At 41.6% G+C, this 13365-nt stretch overlaps 1 protein-coding gene across 6 annotated transcripts in view; it reads right to left on the reverse strand.

Moving 5' to 3' along the window:
* Positions 1-13365, reverse strand: part of znf536 (zinc finger protein 536) — a 279521-nt gene that overhangs the window by 79113 nt on the left and 187043 nt on the right. For all 6 annotated transcript variants that reach the window (XM_078161901.1, XM_033617187.2, XM_078161904.1 and 3 more), the window contains one exon: positions 1051-2817. In XM_078161901.1, coding sequence (XP_078018027.1) covers positions 1051-2817 — 1767 coding nt within the window. The remainder of the gene's footprint in view (positions 1-1050; positions 2818-13365) is intronic.

Consider the following 13365-nt stretch of genomic DNA (forward strand, 5'->3'; position numbering starts at 1 on the left):
GTATATTTATACATCAGTCTTGAATTGGTGTTTAGCTATGCAGAGAGCCTGGCTCCATGACAACGGGTAACATTTTGTCAGATGGAAAGGTCAGATTAACACATGTAGCTGCACTGCTTCATTAACAAAAGGGTCACTATTATTATTATACATTATGTACCTTCTACTGTACCTTTATGAATGTATGACTGTAGACCTGAGCTAAATATTTTATTGGCAAAATAAAAATATTAATGATTGTGGGTTATCTATTAGGCCACATTTACGCACTGGGAAAAAAATAAAAAGTTAAGATCAAAAAGGAATTTATTTATTTAATAACATTTCTCTTTTTGCATTTTTTGTCTCTAAGTCTGTGCATCGGAGCTCAACTCCAACTTTGGATTTTTACTTTCTTTCTATGGAGACACTTTAGCAACTACCCCTAAACTGCAAAACAGCATTGTAAAGAAGAGAGAAAAAAAAAGCATTTCCTTCTTCAGTCTCAAGGAGCGGCTGTAACCTTAGCAGAATCATGAAAGTTGACAGTTCATTTTTCACAGGGTCATAGATCGACGAGTCTTATAAAGTAATGGGCTTTTGGGAGCTGGCTTTATGAGAGCTAAGATAGTTAAGAGACATGTGGAGGAGATGGCACGGGGAGCTGAGGTCCTGCTCTTACTCATCCAGGGTTATTCCCTCCATGCTGTGGAGCAGGAGGGAGGCGCTGCACTTCCAGTAATATAAACGTGTAATAAAGATTAATCTGTTGCTAGTCGGCAGGCTGATAGCTTCTAAACTTGCTTGAAATAAGGCTGAAATCACTTCAGAGCCAATCTCAAGACCTTTAGTGAGTGTCTGAGATTCCTTTGTGGGTGTCAGGGAAAAAAATGTATATGTGTTTGTCTTGTGTGTTCAGTGTTTATGTGTATGCAGCGCTGGGAAAATTGAATTTGTGTTTCAAACACCTGTGTATTCATGACTTTTTATGCGTGTGGTATGGGTGTCTGTGATTATATGTGTGTGTGCTTTGCAGCAGTTACAGTGCCAGTAGGGGTTAAACACACTCACCAGGTGCATCTGGCCTCTTCATGCCCCCTGTGGGTGCTCCGCCTGCTCCGCCTCCTAGGCCGTTGAATGCAGGGAGGTTATCATTGCTGTAGGCTCTGAGGACAGACAGCATGTTCATCTGCTGCTCTAGGTGGGTCTGCTGCTCAGCCTTTAACAGTCCTGGGGGGCCTCCAGGAGACAGGAGGGCCAGGCCCTGCTGCCATTGCTTCTCTAGTGGCAAAGCTTGGTTCTTGGATTGGGGAACCAGAGAAAGCGATGTCATGGCAGAGGAAGATGCTGCCAAGCCAGTTCCGCTCCTTGGGGGAAGAGAGGAGTTGTCTTGGAGCTGTTTAGGGTGGTTCTGGAGGTGGTCTGAAGCTGGACTTCCTCCTTCCTCTCTCTCTATGTCCATTTGCCCATCCTCATCTCTTTCCTCTTCCTCTTCAGCCACTACCCCCTCCTCTTCCTCTTCATCAGAGTGATTCCGTTGCTGCTGTCTCTTGGGGGTGGTTGAGGGGGTCTCACTGGCACTGTGAACACCAGCCTTTACAACCTCTTCATCTGATCCAACCTGTTCCTCTTCGGTGTCTCCGCGGGGGCCCCTTTCGACTATCTGGTCATCCCCACCTGAAGGTGCTCCTCCAAAGGTCTGGGTGGGTAGGTCCAGACCCTGCTCTGTTGTGCCTAAATACCCTTGAAGACCCTGGTTGGCTCTTGGGGATCCATCATACAAGCCTCCAAACCGCCTGTAGAAGTCACTCTGAAAGGGATTGTAAGGCTGGTCCATGTGGTTGTTCCAACCTCCCTGGCTTTTCTCACCATCTCTATCTCCATCCTTGTCAACGGCCACTCCAGAGGTCTTGGAGGAGTGAATGGTGGAGGTGGTGGGAGAAGTCTCTCCATGAAGCTCCTTGCCTGTATCAGACCGCTGCTGTTGGGCCTTACCAAGGTGGTTGGCCTGGAGGTGCAGAGCCATGAGCTCCAACGAGGAGGTGGAAAAGGAGCAGAAGAGGCAGCCATGCCATGCCACATTATCATGGATGGTGACTGAAGAGCCGGGGAGAGATCCAGATGCAGACTCAGGCCGGACTGACACAGACAAATCAAGTGGTTCATACTGGGACCCAGGTTTGCCAGGCTCCGAGTTCTGTTTGGCGTCAGCCTTATCCTCTCTTTCCTGGTCAGCTGAGACAACCCGCTTTGCTTTGGGCTCCCCGTTGTCATGGTAGCACTGGGCCTGAAGGACTGGACTCTGGTTGTCTTTCATTTCCTTCTTCATGGAGCTGAGGACAAAGCTGTCCATGAAGGCCTGGAGAGAACCTTGAAAGTGGACTCCATTTCCCATCATGCTTTGGTAAGCCCTGCTCAGGTCGGAGAAGCTATCTGTTGCTGTTGAGACCAGCGCGGATGGGCCATCAGCAGTTTTCATGTTCTCAGCTGAAGAGGCAGAGTCAAAGCGGCGGTCTCCACGTTCGCGATCTCGCTCGTGCGGTGACATCATGCCGGTCGATGCCCACTGATGTGGCAGCAACGGACCCGCCCTGAAATCTAGGTTGGGTGGCATGCCCTTGAAAACATTACGGAGAACATCAGGTCGGGCAAAGATGCCGCCACTGGTCGTCTTCCCATGATCTTCTTTGTGGTCGGAAGAAGGGGTGTGGCAAGAGGATGGGCCTGAGGTGGTGGAGCCATTTTGACGCTCGCGGTGGTGGCGCTCCAGGTGGTACTTCAGACTGGCAGACTGGGTGCCGGCATAGTCACAATGAGGGCACCGGTAGGGTTTCTCTCCTGAGAGGCCAAGAAAGAGAAAGGGAAACAGAAAGGGAAAGACAGGGAAAACAGTGAATAATTAACCTGATTATTAGATTGACTGGATATCAAGATCTATTTATTGGAGCAGGGAATGTGGACCCTAGGGTCATGTAACCTCCCCGAACAAAGAAAATTAGGTCAAATGGGTAGAGCTCACAAAAAAGATATGCATTTCATTAACTACTATAAAAAAGATGATATTTTGCAATTGCTTCACTTTTAGTTGCCATCAAAACACATGCAATTTCTAACTGAGGATAAAGGAAGAGGTGAAAAATGTAAAATAATGGAAGAAGTTTAGGAAGAAACATAATAATAAAGCACAGAATGAAATAAACTGCAACACAAAGTGATAATGAATAGGATCCTGCATATAATCAACAATCCCATGTCTTTGCTTTTCCACAGACTTCGGCTCTGCTCCGTTAGACGTGTGTTACTGCATGTGTGTGTGTGTGTGTGTGTGTGTGTGTTGGGACGGGCTAGGGTTGTGGAGTAGGCATCTGAATATGGGTCGATCCAGCTCGATCCAGCCCCGCCAAGTGAGCCATCATTCACATCAACACCATAAAAAAACATTTCACCATATGGTGCTTTCAGTCCACTACAAGAGATAATATTTTCAGCTGACAACAAAACTGTCTCGATACTATCTGTGTTTGCACGAGTAGGGGCTTGGGCTGAGGGTGCGGCTGGGCGTGTGTGTATCTGTGCGTGGATGTGTGTGTGTGTGTGTGTGTGTGTGTGTGTGTGTGTGAATGCAGTGGGGTCATCATGCCTCTGTTCTGGCCTTGTTTGCTGTCAGGCCTGGGCCTTGGCGATGAGAGTGCAATTTCTGGGACATTCCCTATTTGCAGTTTATCTTGAGGAGCGTAAATCAGCCACTGCATAACATCTCCCCGACCACTGCCACACTGTGGAACAAAATATGGATGATACACTACGATGCAAAAATAAGTCAATAAGTATTGAAAAAAAAGAGAAAAGAAGAAAAGAAATGTGTCTGCAACACATGTGAACCACATGTTTGTTGCAGTGAAGCCCTATGATAAAGAACAATACGATTCACTACAGGAGACACAGATCAAAGAGATTTATATTACGGTAAAAAAGGGGTGATTCTGTTGTGTAACATTTACATATATTTATTTATGCTGCACATCCATATTAATGAATATTCTTGATAATGGTATAACACCAGCATTATTCTGCCAGAAGTGGATCTTCCATTGGAATGATACTTATGTTGAAATAGAACACATCCTGCTAGCAATTATAATAGGCTTGGAGTCTGAGCCAGATTTGGATTCATTAAACAATGAACAGAGAGGGGAAAAAATGCTAAGCTGGATTTTTTTTTTAAATATATACATATAAAAAGTTCCCAGAGTGGAATTTCTGTTAGCGGGATAACAGTGACTGTGTGAACAGAGAGGGGGATTGGTGGAAAAAGAAATGAAAAAGGGATGGTTGTAGTGTTTTCTGTGTGTATGCACATTTCTATATATACAGCATAGGGCCATAAACTGTTTAGATTATACACATGGAAACCATTTTATAAAAGGAAAAAAAAGGCATTGTTACGCAAGGCTGGTTTGAATGATTTAAGTCGGGCTGTGTAGTAAATCATGGATATAATTAGCAAATGGCATACTGCTCAAGTAATTTATCATTATTTAGAGGGCACCATTCCAGAAAAAGACTGCGATCTGCAGACCTACTGCAGAGTTCTCAAATAAAGGGCCACAAACACCAACTCAATACAATATTGATACAGGAGAGAAAGGAATAGGAGGGTATACAAAAGAAAATTGAAGGTGGAAACGCTGAAGATAGGAGAGAGAAAGACTAAGAGAGACAGAAAAAAAAGAGAAAGAGAGCGTGCAGACAGTCAGATAGCCCTGATATCTTTTCTCTTACGCTAGAGTGGCTATGAAGCATAGAGTATATTTAAAATAAACCATACGAGATGAGCTTTTAACCCAATAAGTGCTTCTCCTGTGAGCTGCCGAACAGAGGCTCAGTGCTGATTCAATAAGGAAACGTCCCTGATGCAAATGATCATTCTCAATTCCTCTAACTGGACAAAATGATATTCTAGGAGCCAAATTAGACAGAAATTAGACTGATCTGATCTTTTTTTTTCCTCCTCTGTTTTTTCCTTTCCTTATAAGAGGTTGTTAATGTTCATGGGGGGAAAATAAAGATTAATGTACCATCTACGTATCTAAAATGAGAATGAAAAGCACAGAAGATTGTATGTTTGACACTCTCTTTTGATGTTTACTAAGTAAGGCAAACTGAAAATAAATACACATGCCCTCAGAGAGCCATCAGTTGATTCCAGTTTTCCATTAAAATTAAGCATTTAAATATATCTGGAGCGAGCGAGACAGACGACAAGTGCATTTCTGCATCTACTAGTGTTTACGTACGTGTGTGTGCACCATTTGGAATGTGTGTGAACACATGTTTATGCATGCTTGTCGGCCTGAGCCTGTGTGTATGTATGTGTGTGTGTTTGTGTCTTAGAGGGCCATTTGGACTGGCTAAGACATCTGCTCCATCATACGTCAGGGGCCTGGTGTGACATCTGGGGAATATACTGTATCCTGCCTTGCAACATTACACACAATTTACTGCTAAAGGTCATTATGTACCCGTTAATCCACTTTTAATTGATATCAGCGCAAACAGCACAACCTCCCAGCCACATGACAGATCACTGCCGCCACAAAACCAGAAAATTGCTATTTGGGAGTTAAAAATAGAACGGTAAACTTTTTGCTGTTGTCCGTCTTGGCTTTGCTGAACTACTTTGGACATTTTGTTCCTGCCAAAGGTGAACAATAGAAGGGGGGAAAAGCTTAGCTTTGACTTGAAAAACTAGAGTTCATAAAATCTAAGTGACACCTTTGTGGCTATAAATCATCCTCCTCCTGATTACTGCACTGGGATCTGCTCCTCCATAGTATGTTTACACTTCATGTTGCATGTACTGATTTCATCTGGCTTTGTGTGAATTGTGACAGCACCATAGAAACAAGTACAGATAAATACCCCAAACCTGTACAGAGGGGCAATTAAAATGGCTTAATAGATATGACATACTTTAAGATGAATTTCCATTTGGCCAGAAGATTGGAAAAAAAAAAAAAAAAAACACCAATGGGATGTTTGAGAGACTGTATAATGGATAGAAGCTGTTTTACATCTGTTTCAACTATATCTGCTTAAGTTAGTGGTTAGCAGTGAATTGAGAATGACTCTAATACTGTCAGGGTTAACAGTTCAATAGCCTCAGAGGGGAAAGTGACAACATAGATGCAATATGCACTTGGGAACCTTTGATAAATGTATCCACACAATGGCAAAAATAATACATTAAAGGATAAGGCTGGAATTATTCAATATTTTTCTTATAGTTGATAAATCCCAATAATAGAAGAAGACCAACAACATCTATCTCTCTTCCTAAAGATGTAAATCTCTAGAAGCAGCCTCCAAATATTTAGTTCTGTTTGAGTGATAAAAAGAGAGGGAAAAAAGAGTAAATAGTACATGCGTTGGAGACTGTTTTAGCTGTGGATTAATACGTTTGGTGCTCTACTGAGTATTGACAGCAGGGGGTTGACTGAAAATATAAATATATATTACAATTACTGTGTTCATTTCAATGATTTAACATGTAACATGGCCAAGAGGAGTACGATTTATCAGGCGTTGACTACTTGGTCGTTGGTCTTGTTTTTTTCATTTCAAAAAATCCTTAAAATATGAGGCTGGTGCTGGGTTGAGCATGCTGCAATTACAGCCCAGTAGCCAGAGGAAAATGTTGGCATTGTACATTTTTGCAAACCACGGATACGTTACATTTGTACATTTCATATGTATCATATTAATGTTTTTAAAGCGACAATTATGAGCTGACTTTATCATCAGGAGATGGAGGGGATGGTGGATGGTGTAGCAACTAGGTGAGATGCCTGCCAAGCTGAAGGCCACTGTTCGAGAGCAACAAAAAACAAAACTAGTTGTTTTTTGTGTTTTTTTTTAGCCACCAAACGTAAATGTTTATTTGGGACCCATTGCTGTGTCACCACCAGTGATAGTGCCACAAAAAGTGGTTGTTTTGTACCAAGACATCACTGTATTTCCAGCCAAGATAGTTCCCAAAAAAAGCCATTGTTTTTCACCAAGACGTCACATTTCCATCATTTCAGCCACCAAACCAGGTATTTTTAACCCAAACGTGATCTTTTCCTAACCACAACCAAGTGGTTTTTGTGCCTTAACCTAACAACTTGATAAACACATGCTGAAACATCAAGTTTAAAAGTACCTGCTACACTATAACATACAAACTGAACATATACATGCTTTACAGAAATGTACAACGCCAACATTTGGTGACTGGGTTGTCAATTAACAGTTCTGCTGCCAGAGAGGGGAAATCACACTATAAATACACGCTGTATGCACTACGGAACTTTAGATACAAGTGTGTGCCAATGCCAAATATAATATACTGAATTGGGCATTGCTGTTGTATTGTAGATACTCTATGGTAGAGATAGGAAATGGAGAACAAACTGGAAAAAGGGAGCACTTAGAAAAATGTATTAAGAGGGAGATATTCATAAAAAGAGGAGAAAGGGGAGGAAGAAATGAAAGGAATGGAGAGGGAGATCACAGGTCCCTCTTGATTCATCCTGATTACAAGGTTAGGTTAAGGTTAAGTGACATGGGCAAGTCCTGCCTCTCCCCTTTCTCTCTCTCCCTCTCTTTGTCTCCCCCTCTCCTCGTTTAAAGGTGAGCAGGGACCCTTATTGGTTATGCGGCCCTGCCTGAAGTTATGTGTGGCTATTGTCAAGAGTGAGGACCTTTTTATTTTTTACACACAGCTGCTTACTGCTAAATAGTGCCTTGTCCAGAAGGGGACAATCTGGGCCTCTAATTGCTGTCACTGAAGCCTAGATTCATTATGTGACTTTCCCATTAAAATGTGAGCATTAATTTGTATAATGAAATATCACCCTCTGCAGTGTGTTCATTAGCTGTGGCCCCACACTGTAGCACCACAGCCGCACAATGTTAGCTACCTAGAAAACTGTGGTTAATTTTGCTAATGGATATTTTCCCACTCACTGTTCAAGAGGAAATTAATACTGTAACATTAGCTCTTTAACTTTTGGAGAAATTTAAATTCACTTCATTCCTTTCAAGCTGGTGTTAGCCGCTCATTAATCTCCGTGTTGCGTTGCACAATGCTGCCTCGACTGGCTTGGTAAGCAACTCCATTGTGTCACTCACATTGCATTAGGATGAAGGGGAGCTCCACTGTCATCTGTGAATTTCTCTGCATTGTCACCAGTGCACAGAGAGGATCTTTAACCGCTGTAAAAGTCATGTTGTGGATGTAATCAGGGTGTCACAGAGGAGCTGGTATGATTAGGTTATAGGAATGATTTAAAGGCCACATGTTGGGGATGCATCAAGCTGTTTTTCTCAAGACTATGCTAAAGCTGTGCTTAGATAGGCCCACAGCCAGAGATACATTCCATTCCAAAAGACAACATCCAACCTTTCTCACTTTTGCTCCAAGATGAGGGCTCCATATAAAACCATTTATTTTATTGTATTTCCGAGATATGAATGGATAAATGTAAAATATACTGTGTGGATGGAATTAGATGGACCTACTTGTCTGTGTGTGTTTTGCCAAATGAGTTAACGCCAGGCCTGGGTTGAGGTCTCTGCTTCCTCCATGATAAAATATGACCCTCATGGGTGTCCTTACTGTACTACTCAAAGCAGACATAACTCAGCTCTTTCACCACCAGATAACAGACGCCCCAGAAAACCACCACTATCCCCAGCTACTGTAGAGTATAGCCGAGGATGGCCTGGCTGTGACCTGGATGCGCTATTTAACATAAGGATCCTAATTACGTGAGTATACACCAGACGTGTTAGCATGCTACAGTTTAAAGCTCTTCCTCTAATTCCTTTCCAGATCTGAGGTACAGTGTGTGCCTATTAAGGAAAGCAAAAGGGGGTTACTGTACGGGGGGTCTCTTATTCTGCCTTTTAAGTGCATGGAGGATGAAGGGGGAAAAAAGCAAGGGAGACAGAGAAGGAGAATAAGAAGAAAAGCAAGCATTGATTTTTCAGCGTTTTAGCCTCGGCTTCTCCAGTGGCACTCAAGGATTACTTCGCTGTGAAGTGTAGAAACTAACAAAAAGGTCAGGACGGTTGGACTCAGATTTTCAAGAACATCTAGCGGAATTGAGGGGTATAAATCTTTGATTGACAGAAGTGGAGATGGGTCTAAATGACTCTCATGAAATATGTTTTTTTCTGTATCTTTATTCACATGATAGTGTTGGGTCCAAAAATCAATCAGAAAAGCACAGTTTTACAATTATTTTTCTTAACAGACCGTTTACAAATATGACATTACTCATTATCATATTAGTGCAGGACAAAAAACAGAAACCTTTAAGACACCTCTCAAGAAAATATATGTGCATGTTTTTAGCAGTTATTAGTAGTTAGCAGTTAACATTTTTCTTTAAGTCCTGAGGGTTAGGGTTAGGGTTAGGGGTCCCTGGGGGGTCCTCAGAGTTACTGCAGGGGGGTCGCTAAATTACCTCTTGATAATTTAATTAAAGTCTTCATGGTTTTTTTTTTTTTTTTTTTTTTTTCAAAAAAGTAAAATGTGTCTGGAAATTTACATTAACTTGAATCCAACATATTTTTAGCGAAGATAAACTGGCCTTTTCATTAAACCTAATGAGTTTATAGTATACAACATTAATGACAGGCTGACTGTGCCCTTGTGCAATCATGTGAGCTAGCCAATGCTTAATCACTGTATGGCAAGTTGTTGTTTTTTTCCAACATATTGGCTGATTAGCTACATTATTGCCAATGTGTCAAATATGTGGGATTCTTGTGAGCCACAATGGATCATTTTGTAACTTTTCGAGCAAGAGACTGTCATCGGCAGAAGTTAAGGCTAAGGTAACTACCCATGCTACAGCTGCTGCTGACTTAGCAGCTACAGGCAAGTGACAATGAGAGAAGTCCAATTCAATTTATTTTACAATATATGTAGTAGGTGGTCCCCACTCTGTCAGCTAAGGGGTCTTGGCCTGAAAAATGTTGAAGACCCCTGCTTTAAGTTATAGATATTAAGCTGCAGTATGATCTAGGTGATCCAGGTCACCTGTAGCTGAGGAACTTAATGCCTTGCTCAAGGATGTTTTAATTGGACAAATGGGTTGGGTCCTCTCTTTAAATGCTGAGTTCAGCACCTACCGTTACCACACAAATACTCTGCACTTATCAAAAATAAATAAATAAATAAATTGAAGCAGCTCTATACAATATTCAGAGCATATCTATGATTCAGAGGTTGTCTACACATGGCTCTCAATATGGAGGTGGCTGAGCTGGCAGCTAGCAGGAAACAGTGCTAACAGCGTGTTCACAGTGTTAACAAAGGCGATAGTACTGACAGAGATTATCTGAAGGGAGGACCAGAGGGTGGTGCTTATGCAACGACACTGTCCTGATATCAGTAACTGCCATATGAACGCAGTGCAGAGTGGCGGATATTAGCTAGATTAGCTAGTGGGATATACACATGCACTAACATGCACCAGCAGCCATACTATATACCATAATAAAGAGCAGCTGATTACAACTAAGCAGCATCCTCCAAGGCTGAAAAATTAAGCCAATGCAGACGTGCCAAAAATTACAGTTCATCGAATGGCCACTTGAGGCATACTCAAAAATCAAGTCAGTCCTTTTGGACATCCATGTTAAAACGCCCAATTTGACAGACGGAAAAAAACGTATTAATAGTCTGCTACTAGTCTATAGCTCAGTTCAACATTCATGACAACTGTATGGACAACACATTCTCACTCCAACCTAGTCACATATGGACGTTTGGTCATTTCACTGGACTTTTCACATCCAAACATGAGGTGCAAGGTACCCTGGGTGTGTTGGTTGTTGACCACCTGGGACGCCATGTCAAGTTCTGCCTGTTACATGCATTGCCTGTTTTCATAATACATGTACAGTTTGCATACAGTCTCTTTCAAAATAAATGCACTACATCTGAACAACTGCAAATTGACGTGCGCATGGTTACGCTTTCCCGTCACGCGTGGTAGGGTTTAGGCAACAAAATGAACAGGGTTCGGCTTGACAACTGCAGCCATGTCTGGGACGCCTCGCAACGTTCTAACAGAAAGTCTAGCTGTTTTGACTTTCTTTTTGTCGTTCACAACTTCTCCCTTCACAACCGTCACTTTGACCAATAGGAACACAGCGATATCTGCTGCCGTAGACAACTGTACGTCAACAGCACCCCAGCGTGAAACAGCAGAGGCACTTTATCAACCTGATGAGTACTGCCATTAGCATCAAGCTAACAAACAATGTTACTTCTTCATAAATGAGACGGACATAAAGTAAGAAAATTAAATAGTGGCTTTACTTACCACAACTGCAGAGGCTACCAGCTTCATTTGACACAGACTACATTATAAACAGGCCATTTTAGTATTTATTATTCCCTCTGTATTTTTATATGTTTACTTTTTATCCGCTCCCATTTGCCTTGATAAAGTTAATAAATTGCACCATCATTAACAAGAATAACCTGATAACCTGATTAGCTTGGGTCAGTTATGAAGTTGTGTGGCTATAACTGTGAAAATGTGATGATTTGTTGCTGTTCTCAGTTATATATGTTGTTGTTTTTTAATGGAACTTCTTTGCAAAAAGAAAATGGCTCTGTTGTTTAATCCATATCATATCTCAACCATAGCTATTTTGCAATACCACAATCTTTCCTTAACCCTGACCGTACTGTATTAGGTATTGTAGAAAGCAAAAAATTGAAAAACATCGGCACTGAATAAGATTCAGGGTCTTATACTGACATTCTTGTCTGGTGATATGTGGTTTACTAACATACAATTATTCAATCAATCAATACAATCATCGGTTAATAGAAAATAAATATAATCCCCACTAACTGTACTCCTGATGGCAAGGTGTCCAAATATCACAATCCACTGTTTCCAGTTTGGAAATACTAACTCCGTGTGAGATGAACTGAGAGGCTGCTGGGAATCACCTTACAAACTTACACTTTACACACCAGGCCCAGCAGCCACAACCAGCCGTCCTTGTTGTAAGGTGACCTCTGCATGGTCTAATTGTGACTTTAACCTGGATAGTCAGTGGGGCGTTCATACCTTGCAGAGGGTTAGATATCTGGCTACTGTCCACAGTCCACATCATTACTCTGACTGCAGCCTTAACCTCCCAGCAACAACCAGCAGACAGGTTAGCAGAGGAGGGCCTGAGCCCTGGTTGGTGAGATGTATGGGCAGAGAGCTCACAGCTCACAGGGTTAGAACGCTTGACTGAGAAATAAAGCTAAATCTATTAGGCACATCATCTCACGCATATCCCTAAACTGTGGACAGGCCAGCTTTGTTTTGGCTTGAAAGTTATTGAGAGTTAGCGAGTGTGAAATTGCCCTCTGAGTGATGTCATTGGAGGACACTGAACCCTTGTTGTGTTAATTAGAGCTCAATGAAATGAGTATGAAAAAACAGAATAATAACGGCCTTAAGCCTCAACGAGGGACACTGTTCCGCATATTCCTACTCGTGAATAGTTTTATTTATTTGTCTTTATGTCAATTTGAATAAAATGCATTACAATCAAACATCTGATAAGACTGCACAGAAAATATCTCTAGGATTACATCTCGTGGACTAAACAGGATTATGATTTAGGTGAGAATTACAGTTTGTTACTGATGAACTGGGATCACTGGGTTTTTACGGTTCTGCTTATTTTCAGGGCATTGCTGTACTGTGATCTGGAAAGTGTGACCATCTGTGTGCTACAGTTTGATGGAGGTACTTTGTACTCTTCTTTCTTTCTTTCTTTCTTTCTTGATTTCTTTCTTTCTCTCTCTTTCTTTTTTCTTTATTTCTTCAGTAAATGTCTTTCTTTTGTCTTTCTTTCTTTTTCCTTCCTTTTCTTCCTGTCTCTTTCTGTATTTCTTTCTTTCTTTCCTGCCTTTTTTTCTTTCCTATTTTTTTCCTTCCTCCCTGCCTTTCTCTCTCTTTCTTTCAAGATTGATTTCCCACAATGTTGTCCTTCTTTCTTTCTTTCTTTCTTTCTTTCATAGGAAGGTGTCTCCTTTTTCCTTTCGTTCTTTCATTCTTTTGTGAGCAGATCTTTCTTTCTTTCCTTCTTTTCTGCCTTTGTTTCTTTCTTCTTTTTTCTTTCTCCCTTCCTTCCTTCCTTTCAGTCTTTCTTTCATGTTTTTGTTCTTTCTACCTATCTTTCATTCTTTCTTTGATTTGTGAGCAGATCTTTCTTTCTTCCTTCCTGCCTGCCTTTGTTTTTATCTTGTGTTTTTTGTTCTTTCCTTCCTTTGTGTATTTCTTTTGAGTTTGGGAGGCACATGCAACGTCC

This window comes from Epinephelus lanceolatus, chromosome 2 (assembly GCF_041903045.1).
Source record: "Epinephelus lanceolatus isolate andai-2023 chromosome 2, ASM4190304v1, whole genome shotgun sequence".
Taxonomy (NCBI): domain Eukaryota; kingdom Metazoa; phylum Chordata; class Actinopteri; order Perciformes; family Serranidae; genus Epinephelus; species Epinephelus lanceolatus.